General features: G+C 49.6%; 3 protein-coding genes across 3 annotated transcripts in view; 1 reads left to right on the forward strand and 2 right to left on the reverse strand.

The window, feature by feature from the left end:
* Nucleotides 1-479: 479 nt before the first annotated feature.
* On the forward strand, nt 480-2,401 carry LOC139423577 (neurotrophin-4-like). Its single transcript, XM_071175168.1, has one exon. It carries the CDS (start codon nt 480-482, stop codon nt 1,263-1,265), a length of 786 nt encoding a protein of 261 aa, XP_071031269.1. The 3' UTR covers nt 1,266-2,401.
* A 1,207-nt stretch (nt 2,402-3,608) lies between these two features.
* LOC139423578 (uncharacterized PE-PGRS family protein PE_PGRS20-like) lies at nt 3,609-4,781 on the reverse strand. Its single transcript, XM_071175169.1, has one exon. It carries the CDS (start codon nt 4,779-4,781, stop codon nt 3,609-3,611), a length of 1,173 nt encoding a protein of 390 aa, XP_071031270.1.
* Nucleotide 4,782: 1 nt separating this feature from the next.
* LOC139364989 (liprin-alpha-3-like) overlaps nt 4,783-23,051 on the reverse strand; it is a 58,840-nt gene continuing 40,571 nt past the window's right edge. The window contains exons 28-31 of the mRNA XM_071102284.1: nt 7,195-7,263; nt 6,830-6,992; nt 5,691-5,754; nt 4,783-5,387 (exon numbers count right to left, since the gene is read on the reverse strand). Of these exons, the coding sequence (XP_070958385.1) occupies nt 5,702-5,754; nt 6,830-6,992; nt 7,195-7,263 (285 nt within the window). The 3' untranslated portion in view covers nt 4,783-5,387; nt 5,691-5,701. The remainder of the gene's footprint in view (nt 5,388-5,690; nt 5,755-6,829; nt 6,993-7,194; nt 7,264-23,051) is intronic.

Genomic DNA, 23,051 nt, shown 5'->3' on the forward strand with positions numbered 1-23,051 from the left:
AGCGAAAACAACAAAGTTATTTGTCAAAAAGCAATTTTCATACAGAAAACACGAACAGCGTTGGTTTAAATAAATATTCTAACACTGATGGAGGAAAACTCAGGAGCACCAATGGCAGCAGTCATCAGGACTACCCCTCCCAGGAGAGCTATGTACTAGGGGACTATAAACCAGACAGCAGCAGAGCTGGTGATGACAGCAGCTTTAGAGACATGGCTCAGAAGGAAAACCATCATCACTCTCTAGACCCCAGGACCGATGAACAGGATCTCAGACCTCCCAACATGTATGTGGTGGAAACTTACAAACCTTCCACTAATGCTGGACACCACAGTAAAACTGGGCCAGATCCCTCCAGTCAGAGGACCCCGCAGAGAGCAGAGGCTAGGACAGAGAGCAGTGATAACAGGGGAGAGGAGGGGAGGGAGGGTGGGCCTGGGGCAGTGGCTGAGAAAGGTCCGGATCTGTCAGAGGAAGGAATGGAAGTAGGACTAGGGTTAGGGCTGGGTCAGGGGCTGGGAGGTGTAAAGGAGAAGCAAGAGCTGCTGTTTTTAGATGCACACCCACGGGTCCTTTTCTCTTCCTCTCCTCCAGAGCACCCGCCCCTCCTTCTCATGCTGGAGTCAGGCATGTTGCCCATAGAAGGAGAGGACAAGGAGGAAGAGGAGGAGGAGGAGGAAGTGTCGGACGCAGACGGACACATGGAGGGTCATGGGGACCGAGAGACGGACGGGAGTGTGCCGCTGAGCTGGGTGGACACTCTAAGGGGGGCCAGGGAGCCCCCTCGCCCCGCCCCCAGGCACAAGCGCTCGCACTTGCCCCACACCGGGCGGGGTGAGATGCCGGTGTGTGAGTCGGAGAGCGTGTGGGTAACGGACAAGACGACGGTATTCGACGATAGGGGTAAAACAGTCAACATCGTGCCAGAGATCAAGACAGTCAAGGGGGCGCTGAAGCAGTACTTCTATGAGACTCGCTGCCGCCAGGAGGGGCAGCAGAGGAGCGGTGGGCCGCAGCGGGAGGCAGGGGGGGCAGGGGCCTCGGCAGCAGGAACAGTGACAGGACCCGTAGGTGTGTCCGGGGCCAGCTGCCGGGGCGTGGACATCAGACAGTGGGTGAGTCAGTGTAAGGCCAAGGACACATATGTCCGAGCCCTCACTGTTGACAACAACGGTCTGCAGGGCTGGAGGTGGGTCCGCATCAACTCGTCCTGCGTGTGTGTCCTACTGTCCAGAGTAACCAGGAAAAACAGAGGAAGGGAGTGAGGGCAGGAGATGGAGGAAAGGTGGAGAGGATAATGTGGAAGAAATGTTAACACAGATAATGCTTGGAACATTGGATGTAATGTCAATTAGACAGTAGGTGTTACTTTATAGGCCAGGGTGCCTCTTATCCAGAGCGACTTACATTAGTGCATTCTTCTTATGATAGCTGCACTCTTACAAAAAAAAGGGTTCCAAACGGGTTCTTTGGCTGTCCCCATAGGATAACCTTTTTGGTTCTAGGTAGAACCCTTTTTGAGGTTCTATGTAGAACCCTCTGTGGAAAGGGTTCTACATGGAAGTCAAAAGTGTTCTACCTGAAACCAAAATGGGTTCTTCAAAGGGTTCTCCTATGGGGATAGCCAAAGAACCCTTAGGTTCTAGATAGCACTTTTTTTTAAAGAGTGTAGGCAAGACAACCCCTCCACCCATCACGGGCTCAGTGAGAGTGACTACACAAAAACAATAAAACCTCAACAATACAACTTAGGGAAAACTATCAAATCAAAACAGTGATTTAAAAAAAGTACTGTTTGTTTCACAATTGTTTCATATCATACATGTTATTGCTGAGTAATACTGTATGTAAGCATGAGTTTTAAATTAATATATTTCTTTATATATGTGTACAATATGTGATCAGTATGCTTTTATGTATGAAAGTATGTATATTTATAGAGAAAGGTATGTGGAATGATAGGTTTGTTGTTGTTACATGATTCCAGCCTCTGGCGTCTGGCCTCTGCTCTGAATGGGAGAGGAAGGGACTGGCAGCACCTAGTGATTTAGCCTGATACTGCTCAACACTCCATACTGAGCACTGACCATCCCCAGTCCTCCTTTGTGAAGTCTCACAGAGAACATTATCACTGAGTGCTTTAATAGTAAGATAGAGAGGAGAATTGAGCCATGTATACTGTGAGCACAATGCTGGGTGTCATCATGATGCCCATACTGTTGTCATGAGAGCAACAGTCCATTTACAGTGTAGCCAGTCATATGTGATCAGAACATTTGAGTGACCAATAGAAACCATGCAGCAGTGTGACAACCACAGAAGCATTTTTATCTCTATCTCTCCCTGTAGTTAGATCATTAGATGATTGAAGAATTCCATTCGCCGCAGTTTGCAGTTTGAACTCTGCACTCAACAGTATATGCAGTACAACATATTTATACATCTGGCTTTTTGTAATACATGTATGTATATTGTAAAGGCCTGTTTCTTATTCCATAAGTAAAAGATAAACTATTATAACTTATTTTATCATGATTTTTATGCATAATGGTCTTTCCCGGCAAGTGTCAATGGTGTGATCTATCGGTGTGTGTTGTCTCTCTTTCTGTCATATACACATACAGTATACACATGCTGAACATTCTTCTCACAAATACACAAACCACTGCCTCTCCTCCCCTTACACACTCTCCTGTTGTCTACACACGTGCCAACCCCAGGTACACAAAGTGAGAACACACACATTGGGATGTGTTGTACAACGAGTCCACTTTATTTTGTCTTTTTATCACCATCATCTTCATCACTGTTTATTTTGCAGGTGTTATTTTCAATTTGTGTTATCATCTTCGTCATTCATATTATTTTTTTTCAATCATAACACAATTTGTTTTCAAAATGTACACATACAGTAGCATATCTTAATGACCATTTTTAATGTTTCATATTTACTTTTCAAATGAGGTCAAATTAAATGAGTAAGAATTAAGTATTAAATGAACATGTACATACAATTATTCAATACATACATACATAATGAAAATAAATATAGTTATCATAAAAACATACAAATAAAAATACACACATTTTACAAATTGTTCCCCAGGCTTTCATCCTCATAGGTTAGATTTCTACAGATATATGTGTATCATCTTCACCCCCCAAAGTTGACTTCATTGTCATCTTGGTTGTTTGACATGCATCGTAACACAGAAGCTAAAGGTTTTTCTTGACTTCCAACAGTCTCTTCTCTCACCTGGATCTCCTAATCATCCTTCCTCTCTTGGTTTCTGTTATGGCTTGCGTGCAGTAAATGAACCGTCTCCATCCTCTTTTCTTCTGGTCACTTTGACTGTTTTATCTCACCTTCGTCACACCTCCATCTTTCCCCTCGTCTTCCAGGGGCACCCAATGAACCTGAGCTGATGATGAGAGCCGTAAAGTTCACCACATCTAGAAAGCCATTACCCTGGGCTTTGTACTAGACCTGCAGTATGTAACCTGGCTTCAACAACATGTCCCCACACTCTAATTTAACTGGCTTTAGTGGATTCCTACAAATGACTAAATGACATCACAGCCATTTAACACAATGCCTGTGTGGCCCCCTATCCCATCGTATCCCCACTGCTGGGTCCGCCCATCCCATCGTATCCTCGCTGCTGTGGCCCCCCATCCCAACGTATCCCCGCTGCTGTGGCCCCCCCATCCCATCGTATCCTTGCTGCTGTGGCCCCCCATCCCATCGTATCCTTGCTGCTGTGGCCCCCCCATCCCATCGTATCCTTGCTGCTGTGGCCCCCCATCCCATCGTATCCTTGCTGCTGTGGCCCCCCATCCCATCGTATCCTTGCTGCTGTGGCCCCCCATCCCATCGTATCCTTGCTGCTGTGGCCCCCCATCCCATCGTATCCTTGCTGCTGTGGCCCCCGCATCCCATCGTATCCTTGCTGCTGTGGCCCCCGCATCCCATCGTATCCTTGCTGCTGTGGCCCCCCATCCCATCGTATCCTTGCTGCTGTGGCCCCCCCATCCCATCGTATCTTTGCTGCTGTGGCCCCCCATCCCATCCTTGCTGCTGTGGCCCCCCCATCCCATCGTATCCTTGCTGCTGTGGCCCCCCCATCCCATCGTATCCTTGCTGCTGTGGCCCCACCATCCCATCGTATCCTTGCTGCTGTGGCCCCCCCATCCCATCGTATCCTTGCTGCTGTGGCCCCCCCATCCCATCGTATCCTTGCTGCTGTGGCCCCCCCATCCCATCGTATCCTTGCTGCTGTGGCCCCCCATCCTATCGTATCCTTGCTGCTGTGGCCCACCATCCCATCGTATCCTTGCTGCTGTGGCCCCCCCATCCCATCGTATCCTTGCTGCTGTGGCCCCCCCATCCCATCGTATCCTTGCTGCTGTGGCCCCCCCATCCCATCGTATCCTTGCTGCTGTGGCCCCCCCATCCCATCGTATCCTTGCTGCTGTGGCCCCCCCATCCCATCGTATCCTTGCTGGTGTGGCCCCCCCATCCCATCGTATCCTTGCTGCTGTGGCCCCCCCATCCCATCGTATCCTTGCTGCTGTGGCCCACCATCCCATCGTATCCTTGCTGCTGTGGCCCCCCCATCCCATCGTATCCTTGCTGCTGTGGCCCCCCATCCCATCGTATCCTTGCTGCTGTGGCCCCCCATCCCATCGTATCCTTGCTGCTGTGGCCCCCCCATCCCATCGTATCCCCGCTGCTGTGGCCCCCCCATCCCATCGTATCCTTGCTGCTGTGGCCCCCCCATCCCATCGTATCCTTGCTGCTGTGGCCCGGCCTTTGATCTCCACAATAGATTCCATTCAAAAGAGATTACACTAGAGCCTCTCAGCTTTCAAGGTGCCAATGGACAAACCATGAGTAGAGGAGCGGCTTGCTGCCACTCTGATGTGGCTGGAGCCAAGATGAAGGCCTAAATGGGGACATGGTTTTACTGCAGCACTCTAACCAACTTAGGAGAACATCTGACAGCACCATAGAAGCTAACAGATAGAGAGCCACAATGGGTGACATTGGATATCAGTCTCCTCCTCCTCAGCACACAACTCCACATCGCACAATCACATATTGAGACAGAACAAAGAGAGATAAAACAGTCGTCCTGCCTCATCCTACCCCTCTATCCATGTACGTACAGTATATATCCTGTCAATATTTCATACATTCTTCATGTTCTTTTCCCTTTGTTGTTTCTCCATCTCCGTCATTTCTTCATTATCTCTGTTATTGCAGAATGGTCAGACCAATAGATTTATATTTAATAAATGTATATATTCATTGCTTCTCTGCTGATTTCCCCTCCTGTGAATGAATGAGAGGAGGGCAGTCCAGTCGTGATCCAGTCACCATGGCCCTGAGGAGAAACACAGGATTACTCTCACGCACACTACAGTCCTCCTGACTTCACTCAAACCAAATCCCCACCAACCAATGAACCAAGCCCACCGCTAAAGACCTCACCCACAAACAATGATATAACCAAAGCTCAGAACACAGCACCACAACAAACAATGTAGCTTGAAAACAAGTCAAACCACTTCAATATGCACACATGCAAGCTATCTGGCATGCCTGAAGGTTTTGTTGCAAATCAAACCATGAGAAAACTCTAACTAGCTACTACATGTGTTTAATGTGTTGATTGAGGGCTTCTCACCTCCGTGTCCTTCAGCAAGAGTATGTCCTGACTGAGGCTGCCTCACCGCGAGGCCCAGAGTTCACTAAGAGAGAAGGAGAGAGAAATATTATCAAAATAACAACTAAATAGCATTGAACTTTTCCATGATGTACTATTATAAAGGTATGGGAGGGGGAATTTGTGGTAGCCTTGCCCTCTGAACCTGCTGTGTCCTGTAGGAACGAGCCACTGGAGGTTCTGCATATGAATATCCAAGCTAATGCCATCAGTGTTGGAACAAGCCCAATAATGGACTGAAGGAGCCTAATGTTACTCCTTATAGTCCTAGGACCTTACATGTTCTGTTTATAGGCAAAATACTTCATCTAAACGTGATTCGACTCTCAATTGTGATAAGATTTTAGAAACACAACGCCCTCTACTTTCATGTCACATCAAAATAATTTCACAAAGGCAAAATATACACTTACTGTAGACTATTTTAACTGGTATTAAAACAGTTGAGCCGACAGTATCTTTCAGTGACAACACATTTGTGGCGTCCGTCTTCCTTTTACACACAGTTGTTCTGAGACGCCGAATGCTAATTAGCACAGGTAGTCTACTCAGTCTTCTCTGTCAAGCGCTGTAACATTGGAAATATGGCCGTGTGGGAACCCTATAAATGTGTGTAGTAATTTAACCTTTTGTTTTTAGAAAATGATTTCTCGCTGATATGAAAGACAAGTTCCTTATGTTTCCAAAACTGTACCGCAAACGATGTTAACGTTTAGAGCAAGCGTCAGGGCTTTTAACAACACTTCCCCAGACAGAAAATACTATCATCAATCGGCGCAAAAGTTAGTAAGCTTCTATGAATGGGGTACATCTGAACATACTCGCATGTGACACTGGTCTTACACTTCTTCTCTAATGTAACATGCAACCCGCTTCTAGACAAATTCAGTTGTTTTTCTCGATGAATAAATCAGTATGACTAGCCCATAGTAAATATGTGTTATCCAGGGTTTTAAGGGGTCATAAATTGTCCAACGCGTGACCTTCTGAGTGATAATAGAAGAACAGCCCTGGAGGTGTAAGAAGCGGAACAAATAGGAATCTGAGAGCGTGGCCAAAGGGAAGGGTCAGAGGTTAGGGGGAGAGGTCATCCTTCTCACCGTCACTCTGAACCTTTCTCAGGGTCACAGAGGGCGTGGAGATAGCGGAGGCACGGAAGTTAGCAGGGAGGTTCTCCGATGAGTCTGAGGTCACCCCCCTAAGGTCCTTCTCCCTGAACATCTTCCTCCAGGAAGGGGAGCGGGTAAACGTCTTAGTCCCATCCTAATGGAGGGGGTGTAGAGAGAAGGGTGGAAATGGGGAGAGAAAATAGGGGGAGGGGAGAGAGAAAGAGAGAGAAAGAAAGAAAAAAAGGTTGTGTCTGTCAACATTGTCAAACTGTCAAGTTAGAAAGAATGACTTGTATGAGGTGGAAAATGCAGTCTTCACATAGTCTCTGAACTAAGCCTACTGTGTTCTTTAATACCTCATCTGGTCTTCTCTCTGTTCCCATAGAGATGAGGGAGTTGTATTCCTTCTCTAGGAGTTGTCTGGCCTAGAGGAGAGATGTGAGAGGAGGGAGTACAGATTAGAATTCATTTGATATACACTACTATCAGTTTCACCTGCATGCCTGAGACACAACTGTCATCTACCAGCCAGCAGTTAGCCTGGGGACGCTGTTACTGAGATACAACTGTCATCCACCCGCCAGCAGTTAGCCTAGGGACGATGTTACTGAGATACAACTGTCATCCACCAGCCAGCAGTTAGCCTGGGGACGATGTTACTGAGATACAACTGTCATCCACCAGCCAGCAGTCAAGCTGGGGACGATGTTACTGAGATACAACTGTCATCCACCAGCCAGCAGTTAGCCTGGGGACGATGTTACTGAGATACAACTTTCATCCACCAGCCAGCAGTTAGCCTGGGGACACTGTTACTGAGATACAACTGTCATCCACCAGCCAGCAGTTAGCCTGGGGACGATGTTACTGAGATACAACGGTCATCCACCAGCCAGCAGTTAGCCTGGGGACGATGTTACTGAGATACAACTGTCATCCACCAGCCAGCAGTCAAGCTGGGGACGATGTTACTGAGATACAACTGTTATCCACCAGCCAGCAGTCAAGCTGGGGACGATGTTACTGAGATACAACGGTCATCTACCAGCCACTGGGGACGTTGTTACTGAGATACAACTGTCATCTACCAGCCAGCAGTTAGCCTGGGGACGCTGTTACTGAGATACAACTGTTATCCACCAGCCAGCAGTCAAGCTGGGGACGATGTTACTGAGATACAACTTTCAACCACCAGCCAGCAGTTAGCCTGGGGACGATGTTACTGAGATACAACTGTCATCCACCAGCCAGCAGTTAGCCTGGGGACGATGTTACTGAGATACAACTGTTATCCACCATCCAGCAGTTAGCCTAGGGACGATGTTACTGAGATACAACGGTCATCTACCAGCCACTGGGGACGATGTTACTGAGATACAACTGTTATCCACCAGCCAGCAGTCAAGCTGGGAACGATGTTACTGAGATACAACTGTTATCCACCAGCCAGCAGTCAAGCTGGGGACGATGTTACTGAGATACAACTTTCATCCACCAGCCAGCAGTTAGCCTGGGGACGATGTTACTGAGATACAACTGTCATCCACCAGCCAGCAGTTAGCCTGGGGACGATGTTACTGAGATACAACTGTCATCCACCAGCCAGCAGTTAGCCTAGGGACGATGTTACTGAGATACAACGGTCATCTACCAGCCACTGGGGACGATGTTACTGAGATACAACTGTTATCCACCAGCCAGCAGTCAAGCTGGGAACGATGTTACTGAGATACAACTGTTATCCACCAGCCAGCAGTCAAGCTGGGAACGATGTTACTGAGATACAACTGTTATCCACCAGCCAGCAGTTAGCCTGGGGACGATGTTACTGAGATACAACGGTCATCCACCAGCCAGCAGTTAGCCTGGGGACGATGTTACTGAGATACAACTGTCATCCACCAGCCAGCAGTTAGCCTGGGGACGATGTTACTGAGATACAACTGTCATCCACCAGCCAGCAGTTAGCCTGGGGACGATGTTACTGAGATACAACTGTCATCCACCAGCCAGCAGTTAGCCTGGGGACACTGTTACTGAGATACAACTGTCATCCACCAGCCAGCAGTCAGCATGGGGACACTGTTACTGAGATACAACTGTCATCCACCAGCCAGCAGTTAGCCTGGGGACACTGTTACTGAGATACAACTGTCATCCACCAGCAGGCAGTCAAGCTGGGGACGATGTTACTGAGATACAACTGTCATCCACCAGCCAGCAGTTAGCCTGGGGACGATGTTACTGAGATACAACTGTCATCCACCAGCCAGCAGTCAAGCTGGGGACGATGTTACTGAGATACAACTTTCATCCACCAGCCAGCAGTTAGCCTAGGGACGATGTTACTGAGATACAACTGTCATCCACCAGCCAGCAGTTAGCCTGGGGACACTGTTACTGAGATACAACTGTCATCTACCAGCCACTGGGGACGATGTTACTGAGATACAACTTTCATCCACCAGCCAGCAGGTAGCCTAGGGACGATGTTACTGAGATACAACTGTCATCCACCAGCCAGCAGTTAGCCTGGGGACGATGTTACTGAGATACAACTGTCATCTACCAGCCACTGGGGACGATGTTACTGAGATACAACTGTCATCCACCAGCCAGCAGTTAGCCTGGGGACGTTGTTACTGAGATACAACTGTCATCTACCAGCCACTGGGGACGATGTTACTGAGATACAACTGTCATCCACCAGCCAGCAGTCAAGCTGGGGACGATGTTACTGAGATACAACTTTCATCCACCAGCCAGCAGTTAGCCTGGGGATGATGTTACTGAGATACAACTGTCATCCACCAGCCAGCAGTTAGCCTGGGGACGCTGTTACTGAGATACAACTGTCATCCACCAGCCAGCAGTCAAGCTGGGAACGATGTTACTGAGATACAACTGTTATCCACCAGCCAGCAGTCAAGCTGGGGACGATGTTACTGAGATACAACTTTCATCCACCAGCCAGCAGTTAGCCTGGGGACGATGTTACTGAGATACAACTGTCATCCACCAGCCAGCAGTTAGCCTGGGGACGATGTTACTGAGATACAACTGTCATCCACCAGCCAGCAGTTAGCCTAGGGACGATGTTACTGAGATACAACGGTCATCTACCAGCCACTGGGGACGATGTTACTGAGATACAACTGTTATCCACCAGCCAGCAGTCAAGCTGGGAACGATGTTACTGAGATACAACTGTTATCCACCAGCCAGCAGTCAAGCTGGGGACGATGTTACTGAGATACAACTTTCATCCACCAGCCAGCAGTTAGCCTGGGGACGATGTTACTGAGATACAACTGTCATCCACCAGCCAGCAGTTAGCCTGGGGACGATGTTACTGAGATACAACTGTCATCCACCAGCCAGCAGTTAGCCTGGGGACGATGTTACTGAGATACAACTGTCATCCACCAGCCAGCAGTTAGCCTGGGGACGATGTTACTGAGATACAACTGTCATCCACCAGCCAGCAGTTAGCCTGGGGACACTGTTACTGAGATACAACTGTCATCCACCAGCCAGCAGTCAGCATGGGGACACTGTTACTGAGATACAACTGTCATCCACCAGCCAGCAGTTAGCCTGGGGACACTGTTACTGAGATACAACTGTCATCCACCAGCCAGCAGTCAAGCTGGGGACGATGTTACTGAGATACAACTTTCATCCACCAGCCAGCAGTTAGCCTAGGGACGATGTTACTGAGATACAACTGTCATCCACCAGCCAGCAGTTAGCCTGGGGACACTGTTACTGAGATACAACTGTCATCTACCAGCCACTGGGGACGATGTTACTGAGATACAACTGTCATCTACCAGCCAGCAGTTAGCCTGGGGACGTTGTTACTGAGATACAACTGTCATCTACCAGCCACTGGGGACGATGTTACTGAGATACAACTGTCATCCACCAGCCAGCAGTCAAGCTGGGGACGATGTTACTGAGATACAACTTTCATCCACCAGCCAGCAGTTAGCCTGGGGATGATGTTACTGAGATACAACTGTCATCCACCAGCCAGCAGTTAGCCTGGGGACGCTGTTACTGAGATACAACTGTCATCCACCAGCCAGCAGTCAAGCTGGGAACGATGTTACTGAGATACAACTGTTATCCACCAGCCAGCAGTCAAGCTGGGGACGATGTTACTGAGATACAACTTTCATCCACCAGCCAGCAGTTAGCCTGGGGACGATGTTACTGAGATACAACTGTCATCCACCAGCCAGCAGTTAGCCTGGGGACGATGTTACTGAGATACAACTGTCATCCACCAGCCAGCAGTTAGCCTAGGGACGATGTTACTGAGATACAACGGTCATCTACCAGCCACTGGGGACGATGTTACTGAGATACAACTGTTATCCACCAGCCAGCAGTCAAGCTGGGAACGATGTTACTGAGATACAACTGTTATCCACCAGCCAGCAGTCAAGCTGGGAACGATGTTACTGAGATACAACTGTTATCCACCAGCCAGCAGTTAGCCTGGGGACGATGTTACTGAGATACAACGGTCATCCACCAGCCAGCAGTTAGCCTGGGGACGATGTTACTGAGATACAACTGTCATCCACCAGCCAGCAGTTAGCCTGGGGACGATGTTACTGAGATACAACTGTCATCCACCAGCCAGCAGTTAGCCTGGGGACGATGTTACTGAGATACAACTGTCATCCACCAGCCAGCAGTTAGCCTGGGGACACTGTTACTGAGATACAACTGTCATCCACCAGCCAGCAGTCAGCATGGGGACACTGTTACTGAGATACAACTGTCATCCACCAGCCAGCAGTTAGCCTGGGGACACTGTTACTGAGATACAACTGTCATCCACCAGCAGGCAGTCAAGCTGGGGACGATGTTACTGAGATACAACTGTCATCCACCAGCCAGCAGTTAGCCTGGGGACGATGTTACTGAGATACAACTGTCATCCACCAGCCAGCAGTCAAGCTGGGGACGATGTTACTGAGATACAACTTTCATCCACCAGCCAGCAGTTAGCCTAGGGACGATGTTACTGAGATACAACTGTCATCCACCAGCCAGCAGTTAGCCTGGGGACACTGTTACTGAGATACAACTGTCATCTACCAGCCACTGGGGACGATGTTACTGAGATACAACTTTCATCCACCAGCCAGCAGGTAGCCTAGGGACGATGTTACTGAGATACAACTGTCATCCACCAGCCAGCAGTTAGCCTGGGGACGATGTTACTGAGATACAACTGTCATCTACCAGCCACTGGGGACGATGTTACTGAGATACAACTGTCATCCACCAGCCAGCAGTTAGCCTGGGGACGTTGTTACTGAGATACAACTGTCATCTACCAGCCACTGGGGACGATGTTACTGAGATACAACTGTCATCCACCAGCCAGCAGTCAAGCTGGGGACGATGTTACTGAGATACAACTTTCATCCACCAGCCAGCAGTTAGCCTGGGGATGATGTTACTGAGATACAACTGTCATCCACCAGCCAGCAGTTAGCCTGGGGACGCTGTTACTGAGATACAACTGTCATCCACCAGCCAGCAGTCAAGCTGGGAACGATGTTACTGAGATACAACTGTTATCCACCAGCCAGCAGTCAAGCTGGGGACGATGTTACTGAGATACAACTTTCATCCACCAGCCAGCAGTTAGCCTGGGGACGATGTTACTGAGATACAACTGTCATCCACCAGCCAGCAGTTAGCCTGGGGACGATGTTACTGAGATACAACTGTCATCCACCAGCCAGCAGTTAGCCTAGGGACGATGTTACTGAGATACAACGGTCATCTACCAGCCACTGGGGACGATGTTACTGAGATACAACTGTTATCCACCAGCCAGCAGTCAAGCTGGGAACGATGTTACTGAGATACAACTGTTATCCACCAGCCAGCAGTCAAGCTGGGGACGATGTTACTGAGATACAACTTTCATCCACCAGCCAGCAGTTAGCCTGGGGACGATGTTACTGAGATACAACTGTCATCCACCAGCCAGCAGTTAGCCTGGGGACGATGTTACTGAGATACAACTGTCATCCACCAGCCAGCAGTTAGCCTGGGGACGATGTTACTGAGATACAACTGTCATCCACCAGCCAGCAGTTAGCCTGGGGACGATGTTACTGAGATACAACTGTCATCCACCAGCCAGCAGTTAGCCTGGGGACACTGTTACTGAGATACAACTGTCATCCACCAGCCAGCAGTCAGCATGGGGACACTGTTACTGAGATACAACTGTCATCCACCAGCCAGCAGTTAGCCTGGGGACACTGTTACTGAGATACAACTGTCATCCACCAGCCAGCAGTCAAGCTGGGGACGATGTTACTGAGATACAACTTTCATCCACCAGCCAGCAGTTAGCCTAGGGACGATGTTACTGAGATACAACTGTCATCCACCAGCCAGCAGTTAGCCTGGGGACACTGTTACTGAGATACAACTGTCATCTACCAGCCACTGGGGACGATGTTACTGAGATACAACTGTCATCTACCAGCCAGCAGTTAGCCTGGGGACGCTGTTAATGAGATACAACTGTTATCCACCAGCCAGCAGTCAAGCTGGGGACGATGTTACTGAGATACAACTGTCATCCACCAGCCAGCAGTCAAGCTTGGGATGATGTTACTGAGATACAACTGTCATCCACCAGCCAGCAGTCAAGCTGGGGACGATGTTACTGAGATACAACTGTCATCCACCAGCCAGCAGTCAAGCTGGGGACGATGTTACTGAGATACAACTGTTATCCACCAGCCAGCAGTCAAGCTGGGGACGATGTTACTGAGATACAACGGTCATCTACCAGCCACTGGGGACGTTGTTACTGAGATACAACTGTCATCTACCAGCCAGCAGTTAGCCTGGGGACGCTGTTACTGAGATACAACTGTTATCCACCAGCCAGCAGTCAAGCTGGGGACGATGTTACTGAGATACAACTTTCATCCACCAGCCAGCAGTAAGCCTGGGGACGATGTTACTGAGATACAACTGTCATCCACCAGCCAGCAGTTAGCCTGGGGACGATGTTACTGAGATACAACTGTTATCCACCAGCCAGCAGTTAGCCTAGGGACGATGTTACTGAGATACAACGGTCCTCTACCAGCCACTGGGGACGATGTTACTGAGATACAACTGTTATCCACCAGCCAGCAGTTATCCTAGGGACGATGTTACTGAGATACAACGGTCATCTACCAGCCACTGGGGACGATGTTACTGAGATACAACTGTTATCCACCAGCCAGCAGTTAGCCTAGGGACGATGTTACTGAGATACAACGGTCATCTACCAGCCAGCAGTCAAGCTGGGAACGATGTTACTGAGATACAACTGTCATCCACCAGCCAGCAGTTAGCCTGGGGACGATGTTACTGAGATACAACTGTCATCCACCAGCCAGCAGTTAGCCTGGGGACGATGTTACTGAGATACAACTGTCATCCACCAGCCAGCAGTTAGCCTGGGGACACTGTTACTGAGATACAACTGTCATCCACCAGCCAGCAGTCAGCATGGGGACACTGTTACTGAGATACAACTGTCATCCACCAGCCAGCAGTTAGCCTGGGGACACTGTTACTGAGATACAACTGTCATCCACCAGCAGGCAGTCAAGCTGGGGACGATGTTACTGAGATACAACTGTCATCCACCAGCCAGCAGTTAGCCTGGGGACGATGTTACTGAGATACAACTGTCATCCACCAGCCAGCAGTCAAGCTGGGGACGATGTTACTGAGATACAACTTTCATCCACCAGCCAGCAGTTAGCCTAGGGACGATGTTACTGAGATACAACTGTCATCCACCAGCCAGCAGTTAGCCTGGGGACACTGTTACTGAGATACAACTGTCATCTACCAGCCACTGGGGACGATGTTACTGAGATACAACTTTCATCCACCAGCCAGCAGGTAGCCTAGGGACGATGTTACTGAGATACAACTGTCATCCACCAGCCAGCAGTTAGCCTGGGGACGATGTTACTGAGATACAACTGTCATCTACCAGCCACTGGGGACGATGTTACTGAGATACAACTGTCATCCACCAGCCAGCAGTTAGCCTGGGGACGTTGTTACTGAGATACAACTGTCATCTACCAGCCACTGGGGACGATGTTACTGAGATACAACTGTCATCCACCAGCCAGCAGTCAAGCTGGGGACGATGTTACTGAGATACAACTTTCATCCACCAGCCAGCAGTTAGCCTGGGGATGATGTTACTGAGATACAACTGTCATCCACCAGCCAGCAGTTAGCCTGGGGACGCTGTTACTGAGATACAACTGTCATCCACCAGCCAGCAGTCAAGCTGGGAACGATGTTACTGAGATACAACTGTTATCCACCAGCCAGCAGTCAAGCTGGGGACGATGTTACTGAGATACAACTTTCATCCACCAGCCAGCAGTTAGCCTGGGGACGATGTTACTGAGATACAACTGTCATCCACCAGCCAGCAGTTAGCCTGGGGACGATGTTACTGAGATACAACTGTCATCCACCAGCCAGCAGTTAGCCTAGGGACGATGTTACTGAGATACAACGGTCATCTACCAGCCACTGGGGACGATGTTACTGAGATACAACTGTTATCCACCAGCCAGCAGTCAAGCTGGGAACGATGTTACTGAGATACAACTGTTATCCACCAGCCAGCAGTCAAGCTGGGGACGATGTTACTGAGATACAACTTTCATCCACCAGCCAGCAGTTAGCCTGGGGACGATGTTACTGAGATACAACTGTCATCCACCAGCCAGCAGTTAGCCTGGGGACGATGTTACTGAGATACAACTGTCATCCACCAGCCAGCAGTTAGCCTGGGGACGATGTTACTGAGATACAACTGTCATCCACCAGCCAGCAGTTAGCCTGGGGACGATGTTACTGAGATACAACTGTCATCCACCAGCCAGCAGTTAGCCTGGGGACACTGTTACTGAGATACAACTGTCATCCACCAGCCAGCAGTCAGCATGGGGACACTGTTACTGAGATACAACTGTCATCCACCAGCCAGCAGTTAGCCTGGGGACACTGTTACTGAGATACAACTGTCATCCACCAGCCAGCAGTCAAGCTGGGGACGATGTTACTGAGATACAACTTTCATCCACCAGCCAGCAGTTAGCCTAGGGACGATGTTACTGAGATACAACTGTCATCCACCAGCCAGCAGTTAGCCTGGGGACACTGTTACTGAGATACAACTGTCATCTACCAGCCACTGGGGACGATGTTACTGAGATACAACTGTCATCTACCAGCCAGCAGTTAGCCTGGGGACGCTGTTAATGAGATACAACTGTTATCCACCAGCCAGCAGTCAAGCTGGGGACGATGTTACTGAGATACAACTGTCATCCACCAGCCAGCAGTCAAGCTTGGGATGATGTTACTGAGATACAACTGTCATCCACCAGCCAGCAGTCAAGCTGGGGACGATGTTACTGAGATACAACTGTCATCCACCAGCCAGCAGTCAAGCTGGGGACGATGTTACTGAGATACAACTGTTATCCACCAGCCAGCAGTCAAGCTGGGGACGATGTTACTGAGATACAACGGTCATCTACCAGCCACTGGGGACGTTGTTACTGAGATACAACTGTCATCTACCAGCCAGCAGTTAGCCTGGGGACGCTGTTACTGAGATACAACTGTTATCCACCAGCCAGCAGTCAAGCTGGGGACGATGTTACTGAGATACAACTTTCATCCACCAGCCAGCAGTAAGCCTGGGGACGATGTTACTGAGATACAACTGTCATCCACCAGCCAGCAGTTAGCCTGGGGACGATGTTACTGAGATACAACTGTTATCCACCAGCCAGCAGTTAGCCTAGGGACGATGTTACTGAGATACAACGGTCCTCTACCAGCCACTGGGGACGATGTTACTGAGATACAACTGTTATCCACCAGCCAGCAGTTATCCTAGGGACGATGTTACTGAGATACAACGGTCATCTACCAGCCACTGGGGACGATGTTACTGAGATACAACTGTTATCCACCAGCCAGCAGTTAGCCTAGGGACGATGTTACTGAGATACAACGGTCATCTACCAGCCAGCAGTCAAGCTGGGAACGATGTTACTGAGATACAACTGTTATCCACCAGCCAGCAGTCAAGCTGGGGACGATGTTACTGAGATACAACTTTCATCCACCAGCCAGCAGTTAGCCTGGGGACGATGTTACTGAGATACAACTGTCATCCACCAGCCAGCAGTTAGCCTGGGGACGATGTTACTGAGATACAACTGTCATCCACCAGCCAGCAGTTAGCCTAGGGACGATGTTACTGAGATACAACGGTCATCTACCAGCCACTGGGGACGATGTTACTGAGATACAACTGTTATCCACCAGCCAGCAGTCAAGCTGGGAACGATGTTACTGAGATACAACTGTTATCCACCAGCCAGCAGTCAAGCTGGGGACGATGTTACTGAGATACAACTTTCATCCACCAGCCAGCAGTTAGCCTGGGGACGATGTTACTGAGATACAACTGTCATCCACCAGCCAGCAGTTAGCCTGGGGACGATGTTACTGAGATACAACTGTCATCCACCAGCCAGCAGTTAGCCTGGGGACGATGTTACTGAGATACAACTGTCATCCACCAGCCAGCAGTTAGCCTGGGGACGATGTTACTGAGATACAACTGTCATCCACCAGCCAGCAGTTAGCCTGGGGACACTGTTACTGAGATACAACTGTCATCCACCAGCCAGCAGTCAGCATGGGGACACTGTTACTGAGATACAACTGTCATCCACCAGCCAGCAGTTAGCCTGGGGACACTGTTACTGAGATACAACTGTCATCCACCAGCCAGCAGTCAAGCTGGGGACGATGTTACTGAGATACAACTTTCATCCACCAGCCAGCAGTTAGCCTAGGGACGATGTTACTGAGATACAACTGTCATCCACCAGCCAGCAGTTAGCCTGGGGACACTGTTACTGAGATACAACTGTCATCTACCAGCCACTGGGGACGATGTTACTGAGATACAACTGTCATCTACCAGCCAGCAGTTAGCCTGGGGACGCTGTTAATGAGATACAACTGTTATCCACCAGCCAGCAGTCAAGCTGGGGACGATGTTACTGAGATACAACTGTCATCCACCAGCCAGCAGTCAAGCTTGGGATGATGTTACTGAGATACAACTGTCATCCACCAGCCAGCAGTCAAGCTGGGGACGATGTTACTGAGATACAACTGTCATCCACCAGCCAGCAGTCAAGCTGGGGACGATGTTACTGAGATACAACTGTTATCCACCAGCCAGCAGTCAAGCTGGGGACGATGTTACTGAGATACAACGGTCATCTACCAGCCACTGGGGACGTTGTTACTGAGATACAACTGTCATCTACCAGCCAGCAGTTAGCCTGGGGACGCTGTTACTGAGATACAACTGTTATCCACCAGCCAGCAGTCAAGCTGGGGACGATGTTACTGAGATACAACTTTCATCCACCAGCCAGCAGTAAGCCTGGGGACGATGTTACTGAGATACAACTGTCATCCACCAGCCAGCAGTTAGCCTGGGGACGATGTTACTGAGATACAACTGTTATCCACCAGCCAGCAGTTAGCCTAGGGACGATGTTACTGAGATACAACGGTCCTCTACCAGCCACTGGGGACGATGTTACTGAGATACAACTGTTATCCACCAGCCAGCAGTTATCCTAGGGACGATGTTACTGAGATACAACGGTCATCTACCAGCCACTGGGGACGATGTTACTGAGATACAACTGTTATCCACCAGCCAGCAGTTAGCCTAGGGACGATGTTACTGAGATACAACGGTCATCTACCAGCCACTGGGGACGATGTTACTGAGATACAACTGTTATCCACCAGCCAGCAGTCAAGCTGGGAACGATGTTACTGAGATACAACTGTTATCCACCAGCCAGCAGTCAAGCTGGGGACGATGTTACTGAGATACAACTTTCATCCACCAGCCAGCAGTTAGCCTGGGGACGATGTTACTGAGATACAACTGTCATCCACCAGCCAGCAGTTAGCCTGGGGACGATGTTACTGAGATACAACTGTTATCCACCAGCCAGCAGTTAGCCTGGGGACGATGTTACTGAGATACAACTTTCATCCACCAGCCAGCAGTTAGCCTGGGGACGATGTTACTGACATACAACTGTCATCCACCAGCCAGCAGTTAGCCTGGGGACGATGTTACTGAGATACAACTGTCATCCACCAGCCAGCAGTTAGCCTGGGGACGATGTTACTGAGATACAACTGTCATCCACCAGCCAGCAGTTAGCCTGGGGACGATGTTACTGAGATACAACTGTCATCCACCAGCCAGCAGTTAGCCTGGGGACACTGTTACTGAGATACAACTGTCATCCACCAGCCAGCAGTCAGCCTGGGGACACTGTTACTGAGATACAACTGTCATCCACCAGCCAGCAGTCAGCCTGGGGACACTGTTACTGAGATACAACTGCCATCCACCAGCCAGCAGTTAGCCTGGGGACACTGTTACTGAGATACAACTGTCATCCACCAGCCAGCAGTCAAGCTGGGGACGATGTTACTGAGATACAACTTTCATCCACCAGCCAGCAGTTAGCCTGGGGACGATGTTACTGAGATACAACTGTCATCCACCAGACAGCAGTCAAGCTGGGGATGATGTTACTGAGATACAACTTTCATCCACCAGCCAGCAGTTAGCCTAGGGACGATGTTACTGAGATACAACTGTCATCCACCAGCCAGCAGTTAGCCTGGGGACACTGTTACTGAGATACAACTGTCATCCACCAGCCAGCAGTCAAGCTGGGGACGATGTTACTGAGATACAACTTTCATCCACCAGCCAGCAGTTAGCCTAGGGACGATGTTACTGAGATACAACTGCCATCCACCAGCCAGCAGTTAGCCTGGGGACACTGTTACTGAGATACAACTGTCATCTACCAGCCACTGGGGACGATGTTACTGAGATACAACTTTCATCCACCAGACAGCAGTTAGCCTAGGGACGATGTTACTGAGATACAACTGTCATCCACCAGCCAGCAGTTAGCCTGGGGACGATGTTACTGAGATACAACTGTCATCTACCAGCCACTGGGGACGATGTTACTGAGATACAACTGTCATCCACCAGCCAGCAGTTAGCCTGGGGACGATGTTACTGAGATACAACTGTCATCTACCAGCCACTGGGGACGATGTTACTGAGATACAACTGTCATCCACCAGCCAGCAGTCAAGCTGGGGACGATGTTACTGAGATACAACTTTCATCCACCAGCCAGCAGTTAGCCTGGGGATGATGTTACTGAGATACAACTGTCATCCACCAGCCAGCAGTTAGCCTGGGGACGCTGTTACTGAGATACAACTGTCATCCACCAGCCAGCAGTCAAGCTGGGGATGATGTTACTGAGATACAACTGTCATCCACCAGCTAGCAGTCAAGCTGGGGACGATGTTACTGAGATACAACTTTCATCCACCAGCCAGCAGTTAGCCTGGGGACGATGTTACTGAGATACAACTGTCATCCACCAGCCAGCAGTTAGCCTGGGGACGATGTTACTGAGATACAACTGTTATCCACCAGCCAGCAGTTAGCCTAGGGACGATGTTACTGAGATACAACGGTCATCTACCAGCCACTGGGGACGATGTTACTGAGATACAACTGTTATCCACCAGCCAGCAGTTAGCCTAGGGACGATGTTACTGAGATACAACGGTCATCTACCAGCCACTGGGGACGATGTTACTGAGATACAACTGTTATCCACCAGCCAGCAGTTAGCCTAGGGACGATGTTACTGAGATACAACGGTCATCTACCAGCCACTGGGGACGATGTTACTGAGATACAACTGTTGTCCACCAGCCAGCAGTCAAGCTGGGAACGATGTTACTGAGATACAACGGTCATCTACCAGCCACTGGGGACGATGTTACTGAGATACAACTGTTGTCCACCAGCCAGCAGTCAAGCTGGGAACGATGTTACTGAGATACAACTGTTATCCACCAGCCAGCAGTCAAGCTGGGGACGATGTTACTGAGATACAACTTTCATCCACCAGCCAGCAGTTAGCCTGGGGACGATGTTACTGAGATACAACTGTCATCCACCAGCCAGCAGTTAGCCTGGGGACGATGTTACTGAGATACAACTGTCATCCACCAGCCAGCAGTTAGCCTGGGGACGATGTTACTGAGATACAACTTTCATCCACCAGCCAGCAGTTAGCCTGGGGACGATGTTACTGAGATACAACTGTCATCCACCAGCCAGCAGTTAGCCTGGGGACGATGTTACTGAGATACAACTGTCATCCACCAGCCAGCAGTTAGCCTGGGGACGATGTTACTGAGATACAACTGTCATCCACCAGCCAGCAGTTAGCCTGGGGACGATGTTACTGAGATACAACTGTCATCCACCAGCCAGCAGTTAGCCTGGGGACACTGTTACTGAGATACAACTGTCATCCACCAGCCAGCAGTCAGCCTGGGGACACTGTTACTGAGATACAACTGTCATCCACCAGCCAGCAGTCAGCCTGGGGACACTGTTACTGAGATACAACTGTCATCCACCAGCCAGCAGTTAGCCTGGGGACACTGTTACTGAGATACAACTGTCATCCACCAGCCAGCAGTCAAGCTGGGGACGATGTTACTGAGATACAACTTTCATCCACCAGCCAGCAGTTAGCCTAGGGACGATGTTACTGAGATACAACTGTCATCCACCAGCCAGCAGTTAGCCTGGGGACGATGTTACTGAGATACAACTGTCATCTACCAGCCACTGGGGACGATGTTACTGAGATACAACTTTCATCCACCAGCCAGCAGTTAGCCTGGGGACACTGTTACTGAGATACAACTGTCATCCACCAGCCAGCAGTTAGCCTGGGGACGTTGTTACTGAGATACAACTGTCATCTACCAGCCACTGGGGACGATGTTACTGAGATACAACTGTCATCCACCAGCCAGCAGTCAAGCTGGGTACGATGTTACTGAGATACAACTTTCATCCACCAGCCAGCAGTTAGCCTGGGGATGATGTTACTGAGATACAACTGTCATCCACCAGCCAGCAGTTAGCCTGGGGACGCTGTTACTGAGATACAACTGTCATCCACCAGCCAGCAGTCAAGCTGGGGATGATGTTACTGAGATACAACTGTCATCCACCAGCCAGCAGTCAAGCTGGGGACGATGTTACTGAGATACAACTGTCATCCACCAGCCAGCAGTCAAGCTCGGGGACGATGTTACTGAGATACAACTGTTATCCACCAGCCAGCAGTCAAGCTGGGGACGATGTTACTGAGATACAACGGTCATCTACCAGCCACTGGGGACGTTGTTACTGAGATACAACTGTCATCTACCAGCCAGCAGTTAGCCTGGGGACGCTGTTACTGAGATACAACTGTTATCCACCAGCCAGCAGTCAAGCTGGGGACGATGTTACTGAGATACAACTTTCATCCACCAGCCAGCAGTTAGCCTGGGGACGATGTTACTGAGATACAACTGTTATCCACCAGCCAGCAGTTAGCCTAGGGACGATGTTACTGAGATACAACGGTCATCTACCAGCCACTGGGGACGATGTTACTGAGATACAACTGTTATCCACCAGCCAGCAGTTAGCCTAGGGACGATGTTACTGAGATACAACGGTCATCTACCAGCCACTGGGGACGATGTTACTGAGATACAACTGTTATCCACCAGCCAGCAGTTAGCCTAGGGACGATGTTACTGAGATACAACGGTCATCTACCAGCCACTGGGGACGATGTTACTGAGATACAACTGTTATCCACCAGCCAGCAGTCAAGCTGGGAACGATGTTACTGAGATACAACTGTTATCCACCAGCCAGCAGTCAAGCTGGGGACGATGTTACTGAGATACAACTTTCATCCACCAGCCAGCAGTTAGCCTGGGGACGATGTTACTGAGATACAACTGTCATCCACCAGCCAGCAGTTAGCCTGGGGACGATGTTACTGAGATACAACTGTCATCCACCAGCCAGCAGTTAGCCTGGGGACGATGTTACTGAGATACAACTGTCATCCACCAGCCAGCAGTTAGCCTGGGGACG

Source organism: Oncorhynchus clarkii, chromosome 13, assembly GCF_045791955.1.
Source record: "Oncorhynchus clarkii lewisi isolate Uvic-CL-2024 chromosome 13, UVic_Ocla_1.0, whole genome shotgun sequence".
Lineage (NCBI taxonomy): Eukaryota > Metazoa > Chordata > Actinopteri > Salmoniformes > Salmonidae > Oncorhynchus > Oncorhynchus clarkii.